This window comes from Apteryx rowi, unplaced genomic scaffold (genome assembly GCF_003343035.1).
Source record: "Apteryx rowi isolate R43461 unplaced genomic scaffold, aptRow1 scaffold_460, whole genome shotgun sequence".
NCBI lineage: Eukaryota > Metazoa > Chordata > Aves > Apterygiformes > Apterygidae > Apteryx > Apteryx rowi.
Genome location: NW_020450717.1, coordinates 157,655 through 184,051, shown reverse-complemented (window position 1 = coordinate 184,051; position 26,397 = coordinate 157,655). Strand labels below are relative to the sequence as shown.

The window sequence follows — 26,397 nt, the reverse complement described above, 5'->3', positions numbered from 1 at the left end:
GGCCTCGCCCCTAGCGGCCGCGGGCGGGGCGGTTGCGGGAGCGGCGCGGGGCGGGGGCGCCCTCGCGCCTCGCTGCGGCTGTTGGGGAGCGGGCGGGTGAGGGGCAGCGGCGCTCCGCGCGTGTGGCGGGAGGGGAGCCCGTCGGGACAGGCTCTTCCACACGCATTTCTCGGCGGGGCCCGGTCTGCGGCCCGGGAAGTTCCCTCTCTGCCGCCGCGCCCGGCTGGCTCACCTTCTCGGCTCTGCGCGGCGCCTCGAGCGGCGGTTTGGACCCGCAGAAAGAGAGGTGCCACCATTGACCTTTGCTTAGCGCCAAGGTTGTGCAACGTGGGCTCTTTTATTTTCTTTCCTGCCTCCTGGGGTGTGTCGAGGGGAAAGGAGGGAATCGCAAAAGCAGTTTGTCACCTTTACTGGAATTGAGTCAAAAGCAAGCGTTCATAAAGCTCCACATCAGGCATTTAGTAGACTGTAGGCCCTACGATTTTTCCTCAGTAAAGCACAGAACCAGCAGAACAAACAGATTACCTGTGTCTTGTTCATGCCTGAACCTCTTTGAGACTAAATTTCGGCATTATTGTTCCTAAGTCTTGTCTGTCCTGCGTTACTGAGATTTCTGTTCTCAATAGCAAACACAGCAGCTGTGCACATTTTTATTCAGAATCATAATCAGTGATGCCTTTTTATATAGTGGGCCACTGCTGAGACTACATGCCCAGGAAATGAAAGACTTGGACTCAATGCCCTTCTCAGTTTGAGAGGTTTTAAAAATCCAGTTTTGACTAGTTGGGTACCCTCCACTCCTCCAGCTGAAATACGATGCAGTGAGACCACACATTCAGAGACAGGCCTGAGTCAAGAACTACTTATGCATTTTGTATCAAAGCAAGATACTTCTTCCTCTGGTAAGAAGTGTTGCCTATGACGCAGTCCCCCAAAGGCCCAAAGCCCCCCAAAGTTCAATGACCATGGAAAGAGGGCTCCAGCTCTGTCCTTTCCAGTTGATGTGCCCTCATATAGGGCTATGGGTTTATCAGTTGGCTAAGGTCAGACCCCTTCTCTATTTCTGGCCCGACGCATCTTGCATACCCTTCTGCACAAGCACACGGCTTCAACAGGAAGAGGGACGTGTAGAGACTCTGTTCTTGTTGAGTGTTTGAGTAAACTGAAACAATGCAACATCTGAATTTTGAAAGTGTTGCTTTTTTAGCAAAAATTTTAATATAAACAGGGGAAAAGCCCTTGTTCTTAAGAACAACTCACCAGAAATATTCAACAAGCACAGGAGGAGTTAGGGGAATTTTTTAAGGCTCTAAGCACACATATAAGATAATTTGCTTTTTCACAAAGAGCTAAGCCAGCTGGCCTTTAGTTTTGTATAGTCTGCTTTTACTTCTTTTCCCCGCACATTTCCGTGCATATCACATTCACAATGCTAAGTCTTTGGGCCCTGGCTGAGGTTGCTTCAGCATCTAGTGCACAAGTGTGATGATCATGCCTGCAATGCCTTCACTCTGTCAGAATAAATATTAAATAATTCAGAATATTTAGATGTACATTTCCTAGCTGTAGCAGTCTGGACTTACAGTGCATGTGAATCTGGACCCTGCTGCTCTAAAATGTTTCATAAATTTAAGCTTTAACATTCCTACCTTTCTGCAAAGTTAACATCAGATTGCAAACTCACATCTTACACCAGGCACTCTGGGACAGAGAGATTAGCTATGGAAAAAAAAACAACAAAAAACACATGACATCTTCCATTTATTGTTTAAGAATGATGAACTGAAGGCTAGAGTACAGCACCCAAGTTAGTGCTCCATTCATTCCTCTCCAGCTGTGATCTGTCTTGTCATTTTTGCTAGTGTACACTAATGGCATCACATAAGTTAAAAAAAAAAAAAAAATCAAAAAAACCCACCCAAAATTAGAGTAAGAAGGTTTGTTGTGAGACTATTAGGGAGTTTCAGCTAAGCACTTCAAGAATATGAAATAAGCAGGCATATAAACGTGGGCAGTAACTCTCACTAAGGTAACATACAATTTCCTTGCAAAAGAAGGTACAGTTTCACTTGCTTTGGGGAGGGAAGAATAAATATCATTGTGGCTGTCTTGATTTTTTTTGTTGTTTTTTTTGTTTTGTTTTTAGTTTGGTGGGGCTTTGTGGAAGCAGTAATTTAGAACCTAACTCTTTCAGTAAAACAAACCCAAGATAAGGTGATTTCCAGACAGTGCTCATTTTAGTATTGCTATCTTTTATGAGATCTATGCCCTAACACTTCCCCTTACCCCAAAGTACCACTGTTTTTAGTATAACACAATATAATTTAGAGAAAAAATAATGAATAACAATATTTTTTACGAATGGAGGAATCTGCTCCTGGATAAACAGATAAAGGGACTGTGTTAAGCAACAGGTCAAAGTAGTGAAAGAGAGTAGAAAACCATCTGTTATGCTTGCCTGACTAGATACGACAGCACACTACACAGAGACAATTGGCATTTATTGTATGTACAGCAGTAGCTATTTATTTAAAAAAATCTTCAAGCTTTTTAGTGATATAATAAATCTGTACATCGTAGACTTTTTAACTGTGTCAACTTATTTGTGTGCACACACACACGAACACAAAAAAAAAAAAACACACAGAAGAAGGGCCTATCACAGCTGAATGCTAGGAATAAAGTGTTCTACCCCATCTGGAATATCAGAGCATACTACATTGTTGGGAAATACAAAGTTATAGTATTGGCAAGACCCCAGTCCCATTCTTCCCAGTTACTTTCACACCACACTAGCACTTTGCATAGCAGCAGCTTCGATAACCCAAGTGAAATGATATTGTTCACCCTTGACTTAAAGTAGTCACCCTTGTTATATAGTTAATCTTGAACTGTTTGTCATCAAGGCCATGACTGAGCAACATAGCGAAGCATACGCTCACTTTAAACACATGAACAAATCCACGTAGGTCCTGTGAGGTGTCAAAGTATGAGGTCAGCTGTTCCCACTCACAATGGGAATTGTCTTAGCCTAGAACTATGGTATACTTAATTTTTTACCAGCATAAGCACTTATCTCAAACATCAGCTCTACAGTTCAAAAACTGCAGTAATCTGAGAAAGTCTTGTGACTCTCACCTTGTATAGAGCTCTTGCTCCTTGTAACAACTAGAATTACCAGAGCTGAAAGAGATGTTAGAGGAAGAGCAAGACTCTTAACTTTGTTTCCCTGTACACATTTGATAGCATTTTATGTAGTCAGCTTCACCCTTTTTTCCTATTATATTTCACACATCCAAAGAACCAAACTTTACAAGAAATACACATCAGAAAGCATTCACTTGAAAGCCATTTAGAACTAGCAAGGAGATGCAGTACCAAAAACTAGTGTAAAATGTCACTGGTCCTCAAAATTGGCATTGTTACCAGGCAATAGAATCCTTCTAAAAAAGCAGCACCAGAAACCAAGTCCTCTCTAGAGCCACACAGTAACTACAGGTCTGTATAACCTAGAGCCCCAAAGTCTCTCCCAAAGAGCAGGGGAAAAAAAAAAATCTACTAGAAAGCATTAGAATAACACCCAATATCCATGTCTGTACAGTTTATATCTCCATTATGTCAAACCATCAAACAAGTTTGCTAATTGTATTTTGCTTGTTAAGTGAATATGTACTTTTGTCCACTACCATGTTCCTTCTCCTTCCTGCTGCCTCAAACCTCACAAGTTTCATATATAGCTGGAGTAAAATGAACAACATTTTTTCCTGGGGTATTTGGATATGCAGTACCAGTGACCTAGGAATAAAGGATCTCTTCCCTCCATCTCAGTCACTTCAAAGTCACCTAGCTTGCCTTCACATTTGAGATATTAGGTAGCTTTATTGTTTTAATCTACAAAGAGAAATTCAATTTCTGTAGATCTTAGCAAAATTTCCATTAAAGCTGAGGCAAATCTTGCTTAGGTGAGGATGCAGGTTTTCTCCATCAAAGCAAATGAAAAGCTAAGATACCATAAAGCAAAACAAACCACATAAACACAGGTTAAAATGATTCAATTATGGGCAGAAAAATTCTTTGGAAAGGAAAAACAAACCTTCACAGCGTAGTCCCTATAAAATAAATACCATGCTTTCTTTGGTATACATAACATCCAGAAACACAGAACCGTAAGAAGAGGGGCAAAAAAGAAGAAAGATTCTATAAATTGTTTCCAAAGTATCATTTTGAAGTAATTAAATTAGAGGACAGAAAAGAAAAAGTTTTCTATGTAATATAATGCAGAGATTTATCTACTGTGCTCTTCAAATGTGTAGTTATTAAAATTTTTAAGACTGCAATCTTAATAATTTGGGGGTTCCCTTTGGCACCTTTCAGACAACTGCAGAGGAAATACTCAGCACCTGATAGGATTAGTCCCTGCATTAATTCCACCAATTTACAAATCCAGTCCTCCCTACTCTGACCTGTAGCATAGCTCACACTGGTTGTCAGGACCCAACTCACACCAACATAACTACTAGTACACAAAATACAGACTTACATCTCCTGATCTTAAAAGGCAACCTCCCGGGAAGCAGGAACAAGGTTCAATATTATGGGCCTTTGGGGTTATCACTATTGAGGAATTCAACCGTCCATTTGGGTTTAGTACTTTAGCTTGTTACATTACAGAAATTACTTATACAGGTGTAGGAAGAGGGGAGGAACACAGCAGCCAGATATGGAGGTCAAACATGTTATCAAACCAAATGATATTTATTTTCCTGAGGAGTGAAGGCAATTAAAAACAAGATTCCCTTTTTACCCAAATGCCTTGTTTTCCTCATCTGCATAATTCATTCTTTCTCAATATACGCAAGCTCAAACCTATGAACAGTTTGCAGTATTGAATGCTCTCAGTTCCCACCATTAAGACATGCATTTAGGCAATCACCAAGACCTTAAGAAAGATTTAAAAAAAAACAAACAAAAAGCCTTCAAGGCTTATTTTTCTTTGGGGTAATATACAAGCAAACCCTAATCCTGTGTTCTGCAAGTTACTCAGCATTAATTTCACCACATTCTACAGTAAAAAAAGCTTCTGTAAATTAAAATCCCAGTTCAGTAATTTAAACAGAATTCAAGTAGTGATACGTAATCCCTTTACATTCCCAATTCTACAGCTGTTAGCTTTTAGTGTAAGGGGGTGTCACCTTAGTCTCACCTTAATTACACTTTGATTTCTTGAGCTCAGTGCTCAGTTTTATTTTTCTCCTTCAGCAAACAAGACTAAACATTTAAAACATGATAGGGACTTCATTTCTCCCCATCATGCAAAGAGCTCCTACTGAGGTCAATGGGAAAAAGTGTATGCTGAGGAAACATAACATCAGTGTTCTAACGCTCAGCTCATGAGCTGCTATAGAGCAAAAGAAGAAGCCTAAACGAAGAAGCCTAACTTCTACTTTGTATTAATTAACAATAAACAAAAGTTTTCAAACACATTTAAGCAGGACGAACCTGTATTACTGACCTGGGATTTCTAAGCACATTAAAGGTCTAGAATACTCACGTGTAACAAAAATTTTTTAAACACAGAATATTAAAATGCCTTCAAGTGTTTCATAATAACAGCATGCTTAAACATACAACTGTTTGATAGTCTGGGACTGCTGTACTACCACAGTGATTTTACTAGGCTACATAAAAAATGTATTTTTAAACAGTAGGCTCAGTTAAAAGATTTTGGCAGTTCATTTATATGAATAGTTTGTTGGTAAAATTAAAAAAATCCACTAGATTTATAACCTTTGTAAAAATATTTGCCAGGGAACCCAGAACCCACCAGAAGTTTTGAAATATATTTCTGTTTTTCAGTGAATTTCTATTTTTGAAGGATGCTTAAGGTGTAAGCCCAATTATCTGCCATTTTTATGGAAACAAGTCTTTTAAGGGGGGGAAAAAAAATCACTGTTGGCAAAGCAGGCACAAATCTATCATCCATTTATGTCAGTAGTTTTGATGGAATGGGTGTTTTTCTTGGCTAAAGAGAACAGGCTTGGTCCTTTGTTCTCAGCAGGAATGTATATGATGGAAAAGTACAGGTATGCACAAAAGATGCTGCCTGTGAAATACCAACTGATATTTTACTCTTTTTAAATATCTAAAAAAAACCCCCAAAAAACTACACCTATACTTTCACCGTTTTTTCATTTTAATTTAAAGGAGCCAGCTGCTATATTTAATGAAGAAAAAGTCAAAAGCCCAACCAACCGCTCACCATGTGACAACACCGATACCTCTAGAAACTGAAGTTAGGGGATTATTATTATTACTTTTTTTTTAAAAAGAAGCCGTCTTCACAACTGCATTTGCTAAGATCTCAGTAAGTGTTTAGCATCTAAAACAAGCTGTCTAATGAAAAGCTTATATAGGGTTAAATATGCTCTGTTCAACACTTATTGCTCCTAGCTTTGCATTTGATACGATGATTAATATACTTGTCTAACAAGTACTTGAGAGAAGGAATTAGAGCCCCTCAGACAAGTTGTTGCATTAGCAATGCAGCTTCTCACACAGGGAAGAAAAGCTACATGTAGGAATTTTTAAATGTTTTGTTTCCAAGTAGACTTAGGTAGACTTAGAAAAAGTTCTGGTTTTTAAGCATAACTTATGCACAGAATATTATACAATATGCTAGGATAAGTATTTGCATAATTTATTGATTTATGGCTAATATCAAAGGCATCTCTCCACCTACATGGACTGAGCAGTTAATACAGCAGGCTACAGTTATTACAGCTGGCTATCTTAATCAGCATTTTAGTTCTGCCTCTAAAAACTTACCCGTTTCCAAATTACAATACAAACTGGATCTGGGTCTCTCTTTTGTCTTTCAGCCTGACTAGAAAACCAAGTTGAGACTTGCATTGCTACTATTCTGTGTTGCAGTAAGGAAGCACAGTGGTATGTCATCTCTTTTATAGTGGTTCAGGCATATAGCAGGTAGGATTTTTCAGTTCTTAGCTCTCCACTAATGTAAACTAGGTGCTCGCACAGAAGTCCTCCCCACCTGCACCATTCCCCGTCTTCCCTCATCTTCTACAACAAACCACACAGTCCTCCAAATGCTGTCATGATACAATTCACACTTCTTGTATTGGGAGGAGCAGCTCATCAATTATAAAGGAAAGCATTCTGGAAAAATAAACGAAAGACAAGCTTTCTGTTTATTCCTGGACCACTGTATTAGTGAACATCATTTCATGCAAGTCATCAGCTGCATATGTATTCTCTAGTACTGCTCTGTAAACAACTGATCAACTGATGTGCAAGTATCCCATTAGAGAGTGGTCAGTCTTATACGGATGGGTCTGCTGAAGCACCATTCGGTTTGTTCTTGCTTTTGTTTTTGGAAAGGAGTTTCCTGCTAAGAATACGTGAAAGTGTTCCTCCCTTCTTGTGTGTTTCCTCTGACAATGGCTGCTGCAAGTAGACAAGATCGTTATGCGACTGACTCATTCCTGGATCCTTCTGATGATGCCGCCGACGAAAAAAGAGTTTTGCGCTTTTTTTCAAAATCCCACCTGAAGACACAAACAGCAGAGGACACTTTAGACAGAACAGCATGCTTTCCTGTTAGGTCTCAGCTTTAACTATAACTGCAACAATACTGAAAAAAGCCTTGGTCTTAGTATTTCTGATTTAAATTCACCCTTTTAACTATTCAGTGCAAAAGCCATGTTAGAAAGCTAACATTGTAGTAAAACTAAAGCAAAAATATTGATGACCTAGAGGTCATAATAGTTCATGAGTTCTGTCTTGGACCAAATCATTCACGTTATTTCACATAGTGGTAAACTCAAGTATTTATTGTGCTTTCTGCCAAAGGCACACATACATGCACTACGTGCTACTGAGTCCGGCTCACCCCACTGCTGATCCAGCCCTGTCCCAGCTGAACACCACTAAGAAATTTAGGCTGGACAGAAGTATGCATTCTCTGCTTCTCATTTCATGCAAGTATCATGCAAACTGAATCGCTTAGATTCATGACAGACTATGGTGGTTATAGATCTATGCGTATACATACACTCTTAAAGTTAGCAGAAAAGTTCAGGAAGATGAGCTCAATTGTACTGCTAGAGGAGCACTGAAGAAAAAATACATTTTCCTTCAGTTCTTGCAGAAACAGTCCTTCATTGAAAGAAGGAAGGAAAACTAATGTCAAACATGTCTATCAGCAAGCAAGTATCAAATCTGATTTTCTGAAGAGCCAATCCACACATCTTGTAGAAGCGTCCTTCCTTATACTTTAATAGTTTCAAATGCTCTTCTGAAAGCTATGGTAGTGTTCAAACATACACATGCACAGCATTTGGTGTGGATTGTATGCTGGGTTCTCACATGTCAAACAGGCATATTCAATCCTTCCAATAGATTAATAGTACAGAATATTTTATGAAAAGAATGAAACAGAGGAAGTAAAGAAATGCTATAGTGCCTCTCTGCTGCTTCACACATCAAAGGAACCAAGAAGAAAATTTTAGCCCATTATGCACAAAATGAAGTTGACATTTTAATTCCAAGTGCAGGATACTGTTGGTTTCYGAGAACAGTACCTGGTAGTCAACCTTCATGCAGTAGGCCCACACAAGTAGACAACATGTATTCTATAAGAATTTGAGAGCACCAACTAGAGTAGAGATTATGAAGCACTTGCTGTTTTAAAATCCTGTTAGGAATAACAAATCAGCTCAAACAGATTAAGAATAATATTACATCTGCTTCCAGTAGGCTCCGAAATCCTCCCAAATCCCTTCTGTGGTAAATTAGTTTAGGCTGCTTCATTTCGTTGTATTCTTTCCCTTGATACCATGTCAAATCTATTATGTAGTCATAGCAATTGCAGCTAGCATCTCACCAGGGACTTATGTTCACAACACAAAACACCAGTAGCGTCTTCTCCCTTTGCAAGCCTCAATTTTTTGGTAGCCACCATTCTGAAGAATTCCACCGCTCCTTTCCATATGCGCACGTGTGCCCGATGTGTAAGGCAGCATGGTGGCAGCTGGCAGGAAAACTGCTCTGAACTACCAGGAACACTCAGCCTGGTATCAGTATAGCAGCCTAATGTTAAAATAGCAACTCTAGTTTTGTGCAGAATTGGGTGGTGTCATTGTCCAAGTGGCACAAGCCAATTTGAACAGAGGAGGACCCAGATATCAAGCCAACACAGGAGCCTTCTGGCAGTCAGACCAGTATGTGAAGGCAGTCATCTCCTTGACAAAGCTTCCATAGCTTGTGCCCATGCCATTATCAAGCTTCCCATTCTTTTTCAGCTCAGCTACTAATTCCTATCACTGCACAATCTCGATTCTGCTTTTTCTCCCTGGTTGCAATAAATACAAATAATACCACATAATAATTCTTTCACATAATAATTCTTTCACATAATACTGTGTAAAAGCTAGAATTGTCTTCTAAGGACTTCACACAGGCTGCATGCCGTTTTGCACAGCAACAGCTGCAGAATAGGCATTTCATGGCAGCTCTGTTCCATACAGCCAGATGCTTCTTTGTTCAGACTGGAACAGTTACAAACATGTGCTTGAGATTATTACTTTTTATTTTAAGAGTAAGCACTCAGCATCTGGGAAGATATTCTAGTATGTTTTGTCTTGCTCCTGACACATACGCGTTCTGCAACTTTTCTCATAGAGCATGATGGGATCAGAGCAGAAGTCAGCTGAAAGCAACTGGAACTCATAGATTTGAATCTTGACCGCTCTCCCATCACCTTCTGGTTGATGTTTTTGACAAGGCCAAAAGCTTGGCTTACCACTTCAAGCTGTTGTCAACAGCATTAAAAAAACACTGTTCTACCCCATGATACTGACAGTTGTTAATGTACAAAGGCTAGTGGGGATTGATGAGGCCTCACTGCTGTGTAGCTTTTGTTTTAGCAGTCAGCTGCTCTGCCCAGCAGTCTTGGCAGCTGCAGCTGAAGTTCTGCCAACAGAAGGAGCAGGACAGAAGAGCTCATCCATAAACAACTGTTTAGTCCTATCCATTCAGGCTGATTTCCCATATTAGGGAACAGAACCGAAGCAAGGAATGCTGCAAAAATTGTGGTAGTGACCTGGGACAACTTGCCACAGCTGAAGAACTGCAGGAAGCCATTGCCTGAGAACAGCACAGGGTCAGCACAAGCAGAAGCCCACCAAAGTGAAAGCTCGCTGCGTGTTTGGAGGTACTGAGGTCACTGCTACCTGGAAGCTTGCCACATCCCCACTGCCACCCATCAGTCTCTAGCCAATTTGGCACGTGCTGCCTGTCAGTGGCTCCAGCTGCTGTGGAGGCATGCACCCCTATTAAGAAGGCAGGGTAGGGCAAATCACAAACTTGGTGATGCTTGTGCTATTTGCATGCTTACTTCTCAAGTTTTAGAGGATCCATAAGCCAACTCCACCCCTAAAACCAGGAGAATATCAGAGAGCATGTCAATAATGCTGTACAGCCTGATCGGTCTTCACAGGCTCCTGAGCAGTAGCTTAGGGTGCTCAGAAAAGGCTTGTGGGGCTAGGATCACTTCTGAGTCTCATTTTTGTTAAAGAAGGAAGATTTGCTCCCACATCTACCTGGATATGAATAGAGATCACTTCTCTCCACTCCTTCCCAATTCCAAAACAGCTTTTACTCAGAAGGCTGTGTAAATACCTGCCAAGATACTTATAGCTCTAGGAATTGGGCTAGAAAAGAGATCTGGAAAACCGAGCAGCAGCTTTTAAAATAGGCATTTTGTGTATGCATATCCAGTTATGGGGTCACACATGGTTTGCATGAGAAGATGGTTGATTGATAACCAGAAAGGACAGGAATGGTCATGATAGAGATCAGGAATGTACAGTGCCCTTCCAAGCCTTCCTTGCTGTCCATTCTGCATGACCCAGCTGGATAGCACATCTACCACTCAAATGATTTGTTACAGCAGACTAGTCTGCTAAGAGGTCTGAGCACAGGAAGGTATTTTGGAGGGAGGAAAGAAATGGATGGAGGAAGAAGAAAACAGGTGCCAAACTACATTTTGCTTCAGTTTTACAATGAGTGTTCCACTGCAAAGCTACATTTTCTTAAAAGAATATAAGACAAAAATAACTTACTGTGTAGGCAATTAATTCTGGTTGGCATAGTAGTCCTCTTAAGTTTACAAAAGGGAATGGGTAAGAAAGAGGAAGTCAGAGAGGTAGAAAACAAAAATATGCAAGAATAAAAAAAATAATGACACTTTTAACTTTAAATCATTAACACTATACATGAGATTTTTTAAAGCAGGTCTTTTTTTTTGGGGGGGGGGGGGAAGCATTCAAGAAAACAGAAGCCTTGAACTATCAAAACTAACTGAAGGCAGGAAGGTGGAAATATGCTATCTCACTCCATGAAAGCTACTGAACTGTGACAAAGCAGGGATTCAAGACTTCTGCAAGGAGATCTGTTTAAGTCATTTTTTGAAACAGGTTTTTTATGTTTTTTAGGATGAGACAACTCTTCGAGATCGTTTGTGCTTTTTAGCAGTCCTATCCTGCACCGCATAACCCGAATCTTTAGAAGCCTGTTCTCTTTGCAACATACTGCACAGGGAAAAATGCAAGCATAGCTTTTGAAGAACAAAATTAGGCAACAGCTCACATACAAATTTCCACTTCTTTCTTTTAGAATAACATACTAAAGAAGAGTCCAGAGGTTTTGCAAAATCTCATACAGCTTCCTAAACTTTTCCAGGCTCCACATGAGAAATATTACTTATACTTATCCCAGCCCCTCCCCCCAACAACCCCCAAGCTTCCTAGTGCCTGCCCATCCATGCCAAAACGATTGCTGGTATATCATCTTAAACTATCAGATGGAATAATAAAGCTGTGAAAATAACAGAAAACCTTGACGTTCTAAGAGAGAGCCTTTGCAAAGAGATACAATATATACCTTATGTGGGGGGAATACTACTATCTAGCAATATACTGAGGTTTTGTACTAAGCCTTTATACAGTATCTCTGGGTAAGGAAAAAGTACAAAATAATAAAATGAAAGAGGAATGGACACTGGTGAGAAGCACAGAAATTTTTGCAGCTCCTGTGAGCAGCCTGTAAGACTGCTCTGCCGCTTGTTCAAGGAGCAGGTGGGAGTACCCTGCACCAGCTCTTCTTTCAGACTTTTTAACTGTCACCTGTGTTTACCACACAGCCACACACCACTACAAAAGCCTCAGAGGTTACTGGAGTTATACAGAACCTTAAGACATTTTCAAACTACAACTATTCATTGTTTAACTACATGAGCAAAATTATCTGACAATTTATTTATTTTTAAAATCAGCCTCGATTCCATTTTTTTTTAGCAAAATGCATATTGATGAAAAAGGTGAAAGGGGAAAACTGTTTTAAAGGTAGTTAAGAGTGCATTTCTGGCTTTGTCCTGGAGTTGCCTGAACATACGCTTTTGTGAAGGCAGGGAAGTTACGTACTCAGAGATGCGAGGGAGGGAAAGGAACACAGCAGAAAGCAACTGTGGTACTCTGCCATTTTCACTTTAGCAAAGGGGTTCCAAGTATAGCACAAGTCTTTATTTACAAAAACACAGGTTTCATCAAGGAACTGACAATTTGGCCAGTTATCTCCCTCCCAGATAACTTAGCTGGACTTAGTGATCTGCCCTTCAACTTCTAAGGATGAGCCCTTCTATTTCCTGATGAATAAGGAAGCCTGGACATGCCTGTCTGAGAGCTGCATAATGCCAGTCTTTATGGTTGTTTGTAAGGCTGCTTCTACCAACATCAAAACCGCAAGAAGCTTAAGGACAAAAATCAGTAAGAAAGGACAACCTACTCCAGAGTGTTGCATGACACTGCCAATTATGTACAGAAAGCAGTAGTTCACTAAAGGGGAGGTAAGGTCACATACCTTTAGATTTTTTCATGCTCCCGGTTTCTGAAACACTTAATGAGCTCCCAGATATTTCTTCACAAGTCTGATCTAGCAGTGTGTTGCTGTTCCACTGCTGGCTGCCATTCTCCAAACCCCAAGCCTTATGGTCACTTTGCTGTGGGTCAGTATCAGGTACTGTTTCTGAAGCACCTAATGATAGCTTTTCATCAGAGGTGACTTTTGCAATATGCTCCTCCACAGTGGGTGGATCTGCTTTTTTGCAAGAGCCATCCATGGCTGCAGCATAGTCCATCATCAGTGCAGCTTCACTGTCCTGAGATAAAGAGATCTGCCCAGGGAAAATAAGAGACAACACTGACACAAGCCGCTCTTCTGGAAAAAAACAAGTCTCCCTGCAATGGTTCTGTTCTTTTCTCTCCTTACACTTCTATGTGTGCTGCTTAGGCCTATCAGAAAGCCAGTGTGAGGTTCCCGTGGTTCCACTAAAGAAGAGGAGCATATAGCCAAGTTGTAATCATATCATTAAAGCCAAATGACTGGAAAAAATATTTAATTACTTGCCTCCCACCTATCCACAGCCCCTCACAAGTAACGACACTTTTTCCTACATGTGCTGCTGTAATGAAGTATCAGCTTCCATAGACAAAAATCTCTCAGCATTTTTAAGAAAATAAATATCAAAATATTTCATCTTGTACAAGAAAGACTTCTTGACATCTGTATCAGCTAAACACAAGTCCACACAGTCCCAGTGCCCCCACTTTCTAAGCAGACACATCTTGCACTGTGGTGGCTGATCCTCATTCTCCCCGCCTCAGCACAGCCCAGTGATGACAAGGGGATCAATGCCAACTGAGCCAGCTTTTCCTCAAAAATTTTTAGGGAAACTGTGCAGAACAAGACGACTCTACAGCAAATGTTTGTACAGCAGCCTGCAGGGAAAGGACTGCAGGTAGGAACCAAGTAGGGAGACTGGCGGTGTGGATGAGGGAAGTCTGGAAGAATACTACATACACTATGTGAGAAGCAGTCTTCTGTTTCCCCACCCTCTTAACAGAGCCCAGAGAGGACTAGAAGGTTTTTCAGAGGGTTTTGTTTAAACAAGCTTGACAGGTAGAAAAATCTTTCATAGTTTTTCTGTGCATCTTCACTCCACAGCAAAGCATAGGGTATGACTATCCTCTATTCTCACCTAAATTGGTCAGTCCAAATCCCTAATCATCCCACACTTGTCAGGCATTTTTTAGTCAGGCTGTCAATCTAAGCCTTAAACAAACAAACAAACAAACAACCTCCCAAAACAAACCCACCCTGATTTGGCTTAACTTGAAACAGTCATTGAAACAGGCACACACAGCTAGATCCTACAGAGCCTGCTGAATCAGAGGCAGCAGAACACACATTAAGTTAGTGTCATGCTCAGCAGAGCAAAGACTCTTTGGTATTAAGCATTAAATGTGAGTGTTGTTTTCTTGTTTACCTTTGACACCCCTGATATGATAATGGTGCTTTTCTTTCTAGGAGACTTCAGCTTCTGCTTTGCAGACTCGCTTAACTGTCGAATAGCTGCTTCTGCAACAGGGTCAGTGCCATTCAATACCAGCAGTTCTGGAAGGAAAGCATTTTTTCAGAGGGGAAAGAGAAAAACAGGAAAAATCAGAGCAAAGAGAGGCAGAGTTTCTTCTTGACTTAAAATTCAAAGCAGTTAGCAGAAACGGTTTAAATACCATGTGTACCAAACCACCTTCCAATCAACCACCTAGCCGTTGGGTTTCTTTCCCTTCCTTTCTTCTCAGCTTGGTCCCTCTTAGCCAGTTTTCTGAGAACAGGCATAAAAGCTTCACTTACAGACCCAACCCAAAGCATATATGAGGTTTTGGAGGCTTACACAAAACATCCAATTATTTCAGTGTATTACTACACTACAGTGCAGCAACTGTTATCCAGCTGTAAGTGGTGGATAGTGTCAGATACCACAGTCATTTAGAGCCATAGTGCTAACATGGTACATAGCTAGCATGTGCTAGTACTTCTTCAGGCAACTATTTTGCTCTCTTTTCCTTTCACTGCTCAGCATTTCCAGATTTGCTGATGACACTATGATAGAATGGGGAAGGCAAAGTGGCAGCTACTCTGCTCTTCATAAGCTGCCTCTACAGTCTGGAAATTGCCCTTCCTTTTCGCCTACAAATATTATATAGGAATACAGAACCTGCCTTACAAAACACTCTTTAAACACAGGAACAACAAGTTTGCTTTTAAATGTGGCTACTTCTGTCACTCAATGTGCATGTACTTCGGACACAGCGAATATACACTAATCAAGTTCATCAAGCTTAGAAACAAACAATACTAAGAAAGTTAATGAAACAAACAAACAAAAAAACCCCCTTATTTGTCTGAGATGGGCTCTTTAATAAGAAATTTAACAATAAAAGAATACAGAGAGGTATAGCATTAGTTTTAATTAAACTGAATAGTGCCTTTAGTTATTATGCTATTAAGGCACTAAAAGGTGAGGCCTAAACAGTTATACTGCACTAAGTATCTAAAATACTTTCAGAACCTAAGAGTATGTGTGCACAAGTGGTATGCATGCACACACGTCTGCCTGCTGACCACAAACTCCTCCTTTTCCATCTTCATAGACACTGCAAAGCCCCACAGGAACAGCTGACAGTGTCCAGGACAATGTCAGTGGCACTTGGTAATTCTTATTACTGCTATCATTTAGAATCACAGTAAGGCCATGGCATCTTTTCCATAGTGCTTGTTGTTGTTTTCTAGCTAAGAGCAGAGAACAGGCTTCGTAGTAGCATGATGTTTGTAATAGCTATTACTTAAGTTATTGCCATCCTGAATGCTCTTTTGTATTTCTTTCGACTCAAGCTTTTGTTCTAATGAGTAATTCTTCCTGCTATGTCATATAATCATTTCACAGAAATTCCCCTGCACTGTCACAAAAAGAAACACACTGTCCAAATCTATTAATTGGCTCTAGGTTGTATTCAGATGAGTTTTCCAGTAAGTGCTTTGTATCTTTGATACCATAATCAGTTACGAGAATCAACATGGAAGTCTAGCACTATCTTAACATTTCCCAGATTGGCTTAGTAATACCTTCCTGCTTTATGGTATCACAGTACTTTTTTGTGTAGATGCAGGGAAAGATTCAAGTGCTACTTGCCATTCATGGTTATTGGTTCATGCTCTTCCCCAGCTTTTTGTCCTTTCTCCAGTCCATCTCTACCTCTATTGCCCAGCAAGCATTCTGACTGCTCCAGGAGCAGTCTAGATCATCTCCAGATTGTCCCTATGTGCACCTTGAATCTACACAGAGAAAACTGATCTCCACAACATCTGCCATTTGCAGCTAGACTGGATCACCTCTTTCATTACTGTTGCCTACAGAGCTACAGAGAGAATGAAAGGTGACCATGCAAAAAATTGAAAAATATGCTGAAGATTCAGAGTTGCACCTCAATAAGGTAAAATGTGACAGAGTCAAAATCAGGATAATAAGTTAAAATATGGTCAAAGTGAATTTATAAGTAAAGGTATTATCAGTGCTACCTGACATTCTGAGGGTACTTCATCTGTATGCTGGGTGACTTAAGAAGGTGGACAAACAGGCACAGCAAGATTATGTATTTGCCTCCACCCAAAGCCCAGTGGCAGGGCTGGGAAGAGAATTTAGTCTTCCTACTCTTTCAGCCTGCCTTCCATTGAACCAGCCACAAGGACTTACCTTCGGACAGGGGACTCCACAGTGGCCAGAGAGGTAAGCGACATAGGGTTTTCACTCAGTATTTTGTGCAGTGTCCCTCATGGCTTAACAGAGGAGGGATCTTTCATTCAAAAGGAGGAGAAAAGCCAGGCTGGCTTTTCTGTAATTGCCTTGCCTCTCCAAACCACAGCTCATTGTTATTTTTTCAAAATTAATAATTTAAATCACCAATTAACAACAGACTTCTACTGCAAGATTGTTTGTTACATCCCTAACCACAGCCTTTGCTAACATAAACATCTTAGTGCCTGTTGAAAGGCAGTAGTCATACGGGTTTGCTGTTACTTTAACAGGATTACAGTAACCCCATGTGCAACAGAGAGAGATGTATTCAGATTAGAAGCTTTGAAAGTTTCTGTTACCTGTATCTGAAGATGATAAAGTTTTGCTGACTGGAGCACCATGGGAATGGATAGCTTGAATAGAGAAATCCTTTTCAATCACCTTTACTTTAACTGGAGTTTTCACAGGAGAATCTGAGGAGCAAGTTTCTTGGTTATTTATTTAAACTGTTCAGGACACTTATAACCAAAATAATAAGAATTTGTTATACCAGCCTGTTCAAATTGTGTCTGAGAAAGTTGTTTAATACAAATTCTCAACACATGTTGTCTATGGTAACCTGACCCCAAAAGACCTTTAAAGTGGAGGAATTTATTGTTTTTAAATATTTTACTGTAATATGCTAGACAATATCCACTTAAGTAAATGATCTGCTTTGACAACTTAAAAGAATGTAGCTCTTCGTGTGAATTCACACAAAAAAACTGTTTAGAGGTTTCACTTTCATACTTATCCCAAGAAGAACCAAAGAGCCTACTCCTGAAAAGTATTCTAAAAACTTGGTCACAAGATGACACCAATCCTCATTAAAGATTATCACCAAGGTTAGAAGACACAGGACGGTCTGCTATCAGCAGACATTCTAAGAGTCTGACACTTTTGTAATGTGGAAAGTCAGCCACCAAAATCTTGCTCTTCTGCTTATCACCCTACCATGAAACTTTAAAGCGTGTACAAAATATTAAATAGAGCAATAGCCACTCCTTTGGTTTGAGGAAGGCTTCATGAAAATTAAAAACCTGCTACTGAAGAACACAAAAGACACCCACCACCACCAACACATCAGAGAAGTCTGGATGATCATGGCCTCCCTTCCCACCTTTCCCCAATTTCTTTTCCGCACAGATAATCCTAACAGTGAACACAGAAAGAATTGGACTTCCTCACCTGTGCTCAATGGAGAAGATCTCCCTTCTAGTCGAGGTTTGGTTTTCACAGCAGTTACAGTAGTGACCACAGTCCCACAGGGCATCACAGTTCGATCCTTTTCTATCTTGGTGGCTGGCACTGGAGAAGAAACTTGCCAAGTCTTTAATTCATTAGGTTCTATAAAAAAGAACTAGGAAGACAAAAAAATTTCATTTCAGAGGCACAATTAAGCAAGAAGGACACTAACACTCCTATCTAGTACTCTTTTACACATTTTGACCACCTTTCAAGAGCTAAATTGCTAATTCTTCTGAAAGGCACAAATACATCCTGAAATGATACTATACAATATGAATGTGCTATTTTGACTTGGCCACACGTTGCACTGTGCTGTGAATGACTGTCCAAAGCACAAGATGAGCATTCACGAGTACTTCCAGAAGTCAACCATCACAAAAGCATTCAAATGCAGTACCTCTGCGCTAACGGATCCTAGCCCAGGCCCCAGCTCTGGGCTGCTCTCGCTGGCCCGGCTGTTCAGTGCAAAGCTTTGTTGGCCAGAAGGCTGTTTCCTGAACAAGTCGAGAAGTACAGTTGCCTTTGCCAACAAAGAACCTAGAAGAAATAAAAGCAATGTAATCACCACTAACCTGAGCTGTCAGTATGTTTAAAGGTGAGAAGACAGGGAAGAGGGAAGAACAAATGCAGCTAACTGCAAGAACCGGTTCTCACCACAGTAAGTTTTCAGAGCTTTCTTTCCTTTATATGACTATTCTTCATGCATGGCCTAATACTGTGCAACAGAACAGAATGGAGACATGAAGAATTACTTGTCTGCTGCTATTTCTGGCCATTTCTTTCCTCTATATGCAGAATGCTTAGGGGAAAAGAAAAAAAATCTAGAAATATTTGGAACGTTACCATTAGGTTCTTGAATAATCTCCACAACAAATTACCTTTTGTCTTTCATTCCACTCCCTGGATTCCTGTTAAATTGGTGTATCTCATTAGAAATATTCTTTCTTAATTTGATCTTTAGTACAAGGTGAACAGTTCTCTTGTTTCTCCCACTAGTTTATTAGCTACATTAGACTGGAGCAAACTATTAGCAAAATTACTGCATGATTTCAGGGATAAAATGCTAGCTCTAAAAAATAAAACAATCAAATATTATCAAAACACAAATCCTACCCCAAGCCTATAGGGAAAAGAGCCATTAAGGATTTCATTACTGTTACAAATGCTACATAGAAGGAAACTGAGATTTTCATGCTATTATTTTTTCCTACGAAATCCAAAGACAAAGAGAAATCATTATATTCAGACTACCTGGCTCTTTCCTTGCTAATATGACTCTACTTTGAGTTTTTCATTCAAATTTTTGGAAAAAATAGCTAAGGTGGTATGGAGGGAAGAAAAGTGACTGGCAGTGCAGCCAGGTAGGATGTTTTTCTTCAAGACACCAGGCAGAAATTTACTTGCATTCTCAGTATGAAGAGGAATGTTATTGACATTTTTTGAAAGACCCATTACTAGAGATATTTGGGTACAGGCAGCACTACTCTTTATTCAAGCATCAGTATGCATTTTGTGACTGTATATAGCTCCTATATCCTTAAATTAACCTTTTTTGAGGAGGAGGAGGAAAACAATTTATGAAGTGCATTCCACATAGTTCTGTTACAACAGTCAGTTTGGAGTTTTCCACTTAAAAAAACCTACACTTTTTTACAAACAGCATCCACTTCAGAGAATTTTTTTAAAGCACTCATCTACCATTGACTTTCCAGTCCTGCAAATAATCTCTGATTATCTTGCAAGGAATTACAACACTTTTTTCATACCTAGACTATTAGAAGAAAAAACAAAATCCAATGCTACATACACATTCCACTTGGCTGTATTACTTATTAACTGTGGCTTAGATAACATATTATTACCTAAGCCAGATTTAATAAATTATTGGCCAATACTTTACCCACTATAACAGACACCATAGGAAAAGCAGATTTTTACTGCTGGGTGTGGAGAGTTTTGGCCAATACTTTGTAGCTTTTTCCTGAACTAAGATGAATACAACTGACAGTACTAAAACAAAAGAAAAATAGCTAAACATCAAAAAGTAATGCTTCCTTTTTTACAGATGAAACCTGATATAAGCAGAGGCAAGCAAATTGATCCAAGAGGTGAAATACATGATTACTCTTTCTAGCTAAAGCAAAAACTTTGCACCAGCAAAAGAACATACAGAGTATATTTCAAGAATTTACCATGTGTCATCACTTTAATAAAGCCCAAGTAATGAAGTACTTGGGGTTTACAAGTTTACAAATCTCATACAAAAAGCTCAGCATGCTCTCTGGTCTAAAAACCTACCTTCCCCTTAACCTCACTAGAAATGCAATGCTCATCCAACTAAAAATTCAATAGTGCAATGGAATTTTTTTTTGCCATTGAAGGCTAGTTGCAACTGCAACAACAGAATCAAGTAGTAAAAACATTTAATTCCCCAGGTTTTACATTTAATGCAATATAACTGGAATTAATGTGTTTTCTACCGGGTAATGGCTAGGTGGCCTCTGGGGTTTGGAAAGGAAGGATTTAGGATTAACCATGATTTCCCGTCAGTCAGAGAAAGGCAAGGAAAGCTTAACTTGAAAACAAAGTTACTCACAGTGGATCTGTTAAAAGTTTAGAAGCCTGAAAAATTAGGATATCAGCAGATGGAAGAGTAAGAATAGTGAAAGGCTAGAAAGAAACACAGACTCAAGTTTTCTTTGTAATTTTAACTCTAACTAGGACAAACAGAGACACTTAAACAGTGTACTTTCTCTTATGTCCATGCCTGCAGATGGAAGCAACTGTGTACACAGATAGCACTTAACTCAAGTGATTCAGGTATCACCCAAGAACTCACACTGTAATTTTCCACGTATTTTTAACTCTAGGACCTTAATATGAAGACAGGCTTACAAAGATTATAATTTTTCCTCCATCTAGGGTTCTCCAGAGCCATTATTGAGGCGTACCAGATTTAACTACCAAGACAAGTCAGCAGAACATATCTACACTTGAAAATAGGTTTCAGAAAACTTCTTATATGGCTATACAGCCAGGTAGAACTAAAAGAGGACTTAGGTCAACATTTAGCAGTGCTTGTGAAGTGATTACGCAAAATAATTCAGTTTAGTACTTACTATCCGACTTTCCATCTTCTACTATTTGCAGTTGCAATGCTTTTGATTTGGCACTTAATTCACTGTGAAGTAAATGAAACTATGTTAGGTCTTTGCATGCAAGTATTTTAATTCCCTTCCCACTTACTAGATTTTCCCCTTCCCTTTCTAGTTGCCAGCACCACAACTTTTCTTATCCTGCACTAAGCTAAGCAGTAAAACTTGCTAACTGAAGCAGGCAGAATTGTCAGAGTGCTGGGAATGCTCTGCACATAGTTTCTCTTGGCCTCAGATAAGACTGAGGGAAGGGATCATGGTCAGAAAACAAGTTTGGGTACCTCCAGCATTGTTACAAAATATCAGCTGGCTAAGATTTCAGAGGCTTTTCTCTCCCCAGTATTTCACCAATACTGCTGTTCAAGCTGATGCTGGTCCCTAGTCTGATTGCTACACAAAAGCAGTAAGAAGCTGTTTTTTCTTGCAAGCTTGAAAGTGAGTTTTTCCCAAATTTTTAAGTCGAGATGCTGGAACAGGTCCAATCAACAAGTTATTCAAGGCTGAGCAGTATCCTGCCAAAGCAGGAAAGTATCCTGCAAAAGCAGGATGGAAGCAAGTAAATAAAAGTAGTTACAAGTCTTACATGAGAAGAGTGAGGATTACTTTTCCAAAATAAGGCTGAAGAATGTTTCAAGAGAATAAAAAACAGTTGCTAACATAACAGAACCAATCTGAACTATTAGGAGAACTACTGGCATTTGTAATACTTTATGAGATGGATTAGACAAGAGATACAAAACCTTCCTTCCACTCAAACCAGTGAAGCAAACTCAGCACCTACTGAGGAGTCTTGTAAAACTTGATTTTATACCTTTTTCAGTAAGTATTCTGCCAAAAACCTTGAGGGCGTGCATGTATGTATTTTACTTTTCGACGTTTCCAAATCAGGGTGATGTGATGTTGGTTGCAGACATTTCACACCCATCAGATGCCTTGGGACATTATCCATGCAGCAGGTTTCAACCTTTCCCCTGCCACTATCTGTATCTCCAAAACTTCAAAGGAAACACCTCAAAGGTATCAGTTGCTCCTCTTCCTATAAAGCTAAAGCAGACACTGACATAGTGGTCAGCACACTTGTCTTCAGGCTAGTGAGGTATTTTGTTTGAAGGAAAAAAGGGGAGGGGAGAAATGAACATGAAAGAAAGTATGCAGACAAATTCTGATCATTTATCTTTAAAAATCCCACAGGACTTCCCCAAGCTTACTTCAGGCACTTCTAAAAAATACCCAACACCATGGAAAATCCAGCATTATCCCTAGTGTGAAGGCCAAATTCCAGTCAACTTAATCACATCCTGCTTGCTTGCCCTCTCTCTGCACTTTCAGTAGGAAAGGGTATTCTGATAAACTTCCCATCCGAGAACGCTGGGTATGTCTCTGTTCTGCGACACTGAACAGACATGCTGTTCCACCAGCAGATGGCTGAAGTGATTCACAAACCCAGTGGGTGAAGCACTTTGAGATACTCCAGAATAGAAAGTTGCTACAGAAGTGGCTTGTTGCTCTTACTGTGGAAAACAAATCACATCATATTAATCCCCAAGTCTTGATGGCAACATCGCACACTGTCACAGAAGAATGCAGTCTGATCCGTGGCTTTCCATGAAAGCCTTAGATCCTCGAAGCTAAAATCAGACTATGTAAGAGAGAAAGTCACTGGACTGCACGTGTCTTAAGGAGGAAAGCTTCCTAGCTGTTTTTCTAGTTGGCAGCAAGATGAGAAGCAGGAGCACACGCAGGCCATATTTCTCCATCAGATGAAGCCTTTCAAGTGTAGTCATACAACATCAATTTTTCTTTGCTGTCTACAGTGACTTCAGATCTCCCCCAGCCCTCGCACATATTCAAGGGGACCAGGCAACTCCTGATGACCAATCTTGGTGCCTTCCTTTAGATCAAGCAATCCCTGCTGCTTTTCCCCCCAGCACGCCCGTTTCTGCAGTGCACGCACCCATAAAATACACAAGCACAGTCCAGCAGACTGCGCAATGAGGAAGAAGAAAGATCTGTACACTGAAAACTCACTGCCCCTCAAAATTGGAGGGAAGCATGCAAAAGTTCACACTATCCTCAAGGAAGAGAGGACTCAGCACTGACAAGAGCAGCACCGAATGCACATTCAGTTTCTTACAAGCTAAGCCTCTGCTTTACAAGAGAAGGAATGCATAAGTGGATGCCAGGTTGTGACTGGACAGTGAAGAAAACGTCATAAAAAAAACAAGCAGCACTATTCTTTGATATCCATATATATTTATATAAATAAATAAATAAATAAACATGGAGAGAGAGAGAGCGCAAAAGAGGGAGGGAAGGAGGGAGGGGTGGAACTGTAGTGGGATAGGAAAGCTACAGAAAGAAAGGACCACAGAGATTTGCTAGGCATCAGGTACCTCTCACATGAATACCCTGGTAGAAAAAGCAGCATCTGCAGTACATCACATGGCAGCATCTCTTCCCTGTTTTCCTAGGAAGCTGCTTGTGTTCTCATGCGTGCGTGCCTAAAGCCACTAGAGAAACATGCCTTTGATCCACCCCATCAGTGGCTCCCCACACCCAACCCAAACAATACAGAAGCTACCAGGTATTTTCTGCTCTGCCACTAAAAGGTGGAAATGAAAATAGTTTTAGAACTGTTTGCTTTTGATTGTATGCATGGAGGCTGTATAAGTCACAGAAAACTGTGCAAACCACCCGAAATTCCCATTTTCATTCTACAGAAAAATCTAGTTAGTTTTACACTCTCCTTTTAGTAATAGTTACCATTCTTTTAGATGGTCAATTTTTTTCACACATTTATATTTCCCATTGGAGGGAAGGATGGGAGAGAAATCACATTTTCTGAAATGCATTTTTAAAGAAAAAGTGAATTCAAAATCTTGCCAACGTTTTTTTTGGCACTTACTTAAAGCACAGAGTAATTTATCATGCCTGTTATTGCTGTCATTTACTAGAGTCAGGTATTTGTCAGGGAAGATCTAGACCTGCTTGATATCTTATCCATGCAAAGGGTAATTAGGTATCCTGAAGTCCTTACCAGTGCCAGATTTCTGAGGCCAGCTGACACATTTGACAGGATATATTTCAAAATATCATTCTTCCCTTGAAACCTCACATAGCTTAAGTAAAAAAAAAAAAAAAAAAAAAAAAGTTTTACTATAAAAGTGTTCTCAGTAGGTAAGTTACTTACAAGATAAACTCTTCTTTCCAAAAGGGATTTGCAGCATTTTTGGCTACAGAGCTGGAAAACTTCTGCATAGGGTCATTCAACTGAAGTATACACGCAAGGTTTGTGCTGCCTGTAAGGGCAAAGAAAAATCAATATCCAGGTATTAATATTCCATCACCAGTAGGCACACTTACTCAAAAGAAAGTGAAGACCCTCATCCTTATGTACTGCCCATTTGAACAAACTACTGGAAATCCTTCCTCAGCCACCCATAGAATAAATTTCTCCTTTCCATTCAGTTTGTACTCCATCTGCATCAATGGCTGTGGTCAAGACTGGGTCATCATTGTCCAATAAACTGCTCAGCATAGTGTGAAACATGATGACCCGATTTATATTCTGGCATGAAGCAAAAAGTTGTATGAAGGCGTAAAAAGACCAAAAGGGCTGGGGACACAGAACAAATATCAAGCAGATGGTGGTGGTGGACAAAGTAAAATTGTTTTGAGCTTCTTAAAAAAACAAAAAAAAAAACCTCACCAGACTTTTTCAAAGTTCCTACTGGGCAAAATCACAGTGGTTTCTTTGGAAATCAAAGTAAGGGGTTTTTTGGAAGTTTTTTTAGCAAGTGAACAATCACAGTAGTGTTAATTAACAATGGCTTTAGGGACTGCAGCTTTTAACAAATCCATGGCATTTTAGAGTGCTGGTGCAGAAATATCTATATCCTGATCTTGCAACTTGATAGAGTTGGTGACTGGCATATTAGTTATACTGCTATTCCAAGGGGAAATAGCTTGCACAATGTGTTGCTCATAAAATAGTTTCTTTTGTATGTTTTTTACAGCATCAGAAATCATCATTCAGTCTTGGAGTTCCAAAATATCAAGGAGAGCAGCAAGAAGCTCAGCACTGACTTTGTGCAAATCAAACACAAAACACGCTGCTTCCTGTTCTCTAGGGCAATCTAGGTTTATATTTAATACTACCAACTCAAAATTATCCTCTGCTGGTGTATCTGGGCTGTGGATGAGCCCTATCACAGGCACACAAGCAGCTTGAGCCTGGCAAGGTTATTAGAGGAGACAAAGCGCTATGTACATGCAGCTTATTTGCAATCTAACCCTGGAATAAGTAGTTTAGCTGCTTTCACAACGTGCTGAGCCTGAGTTAATGAACCCAGGGCAGTTTTCTGTGGAGCCAGCCATGTGTCTCTGCAGTACGCTTCTGCTGCCAGCAGTGCTAAGCAGCCTGGTGCAGAAACACTTGCATAGCTGCGCCTGGAATCACACTGGAGCCACTGAATGACCGATAGTGAAACAAGGTATTTCAACATCACTGCCCTGTGCTCTCTGGTCTACATAACTAACAATTTTTTTCTTTATGGCAGAAATCACATTTTTCCCCAGATGATGCACTGTGGACCATATGGTACTAATCTAGGACATATGCTGGTTTATATACATAAAAATAAGGAGACAAAAATAAACACAGCCCATAAGTAAAGGCCAGTTCTACCATGGCTTGCTCACCAGTTGAACTACTATGCCTATAGGTAAGCCACAAGCTTCTATAAAGCAGGTTAGCAATCCATGCTTTAGCTTAATGATCCGGAGAAACAAACACTCTCCCTCCCCAACCCACCATGTAGCCGTGCAGGTTAGCCTGCAATGTTGCAGACTCTTATTGCGGCTTAGAGAGCTGCAACACGATGGTTAAAGACTGTTGCAAGACAATGCCAAGAAAAGGGAAGGGAACAATAATTAAAAAGCAGCAGGCCAAATCCAGAAGCTAGCATTGCCAGCTGTGCAGTATTTCCATTGCATTTAAAGTGAGTGACCAGCTAAACCCCAATATGCGGCTCGATTTCTCATACTAAGTTCCAATACGTTTACACTATAAATAAGAGTTGCTAGGGAACCAGCAAAATTTCCTCCATCTCCTTTTAGAAGGACAAATGGTTATTTGGATGTCAAAATCTGGGTTATCATAATCAATTGTCCCCTCTTCCCCTCATTTCAAGGAAGGAGCAGAGGGGCTTCTCATAGGAGGAATCCTTTATCGTACGCATTCCA

At 40.1% G+C, this 26,397-nt stretch overlaps 1 protein-coding gene across 1 annotated transcript in view; it reads right to left on the bottom strand.

The window, feature by feature from the left end:
• Window positions 1-2,484: 2,484 nt before the first annotated feature.
• The window catches only part of C2CD2 (C2 calcium dependent domain containing 2), a 42,295-nt gene continuing 18,382 nt past the window's right edge, over window positions 2,485-26,397 (bottom strand). The window contains exons 8-15 of the mRNA XM_026077760.1: window positions 24,344-24,452; window positions 21,118-21,179; window positions 18,396-18,535; window positions 17,939-18,110; window positions 17,071-17,184; window positions 14,402-14,529; window positions 12,937-13,249; window positions 2,485-7,565 (exon numbers count right to left, since the gene is read on the bottom strand). Of these exons, the coding sequence (XP_025933545.1) occupies window positions 7,339-7,565; window positions 12,937-13,249; window positions 14,402-14,529; window positions 17,071-17,184; window positions 17,939-18,110; window positions 18,396-18,535; window positions 21,118-21,179; window positions 24,344-24,452 (1,265 nt within the window). The 3' untranslated portion in view covers window positions 2,485-7,338. The remainder of the gene's footprint in view (window positions 7,566-12,936; window positions 13,250-14,401; window positions 14,530-17,070; window positions 17,185-17,938; window positions 18,111-18,395; window positions 18,536-21,117; window positions 21,180-24,343; window positions 24,453-26,397) is intronic.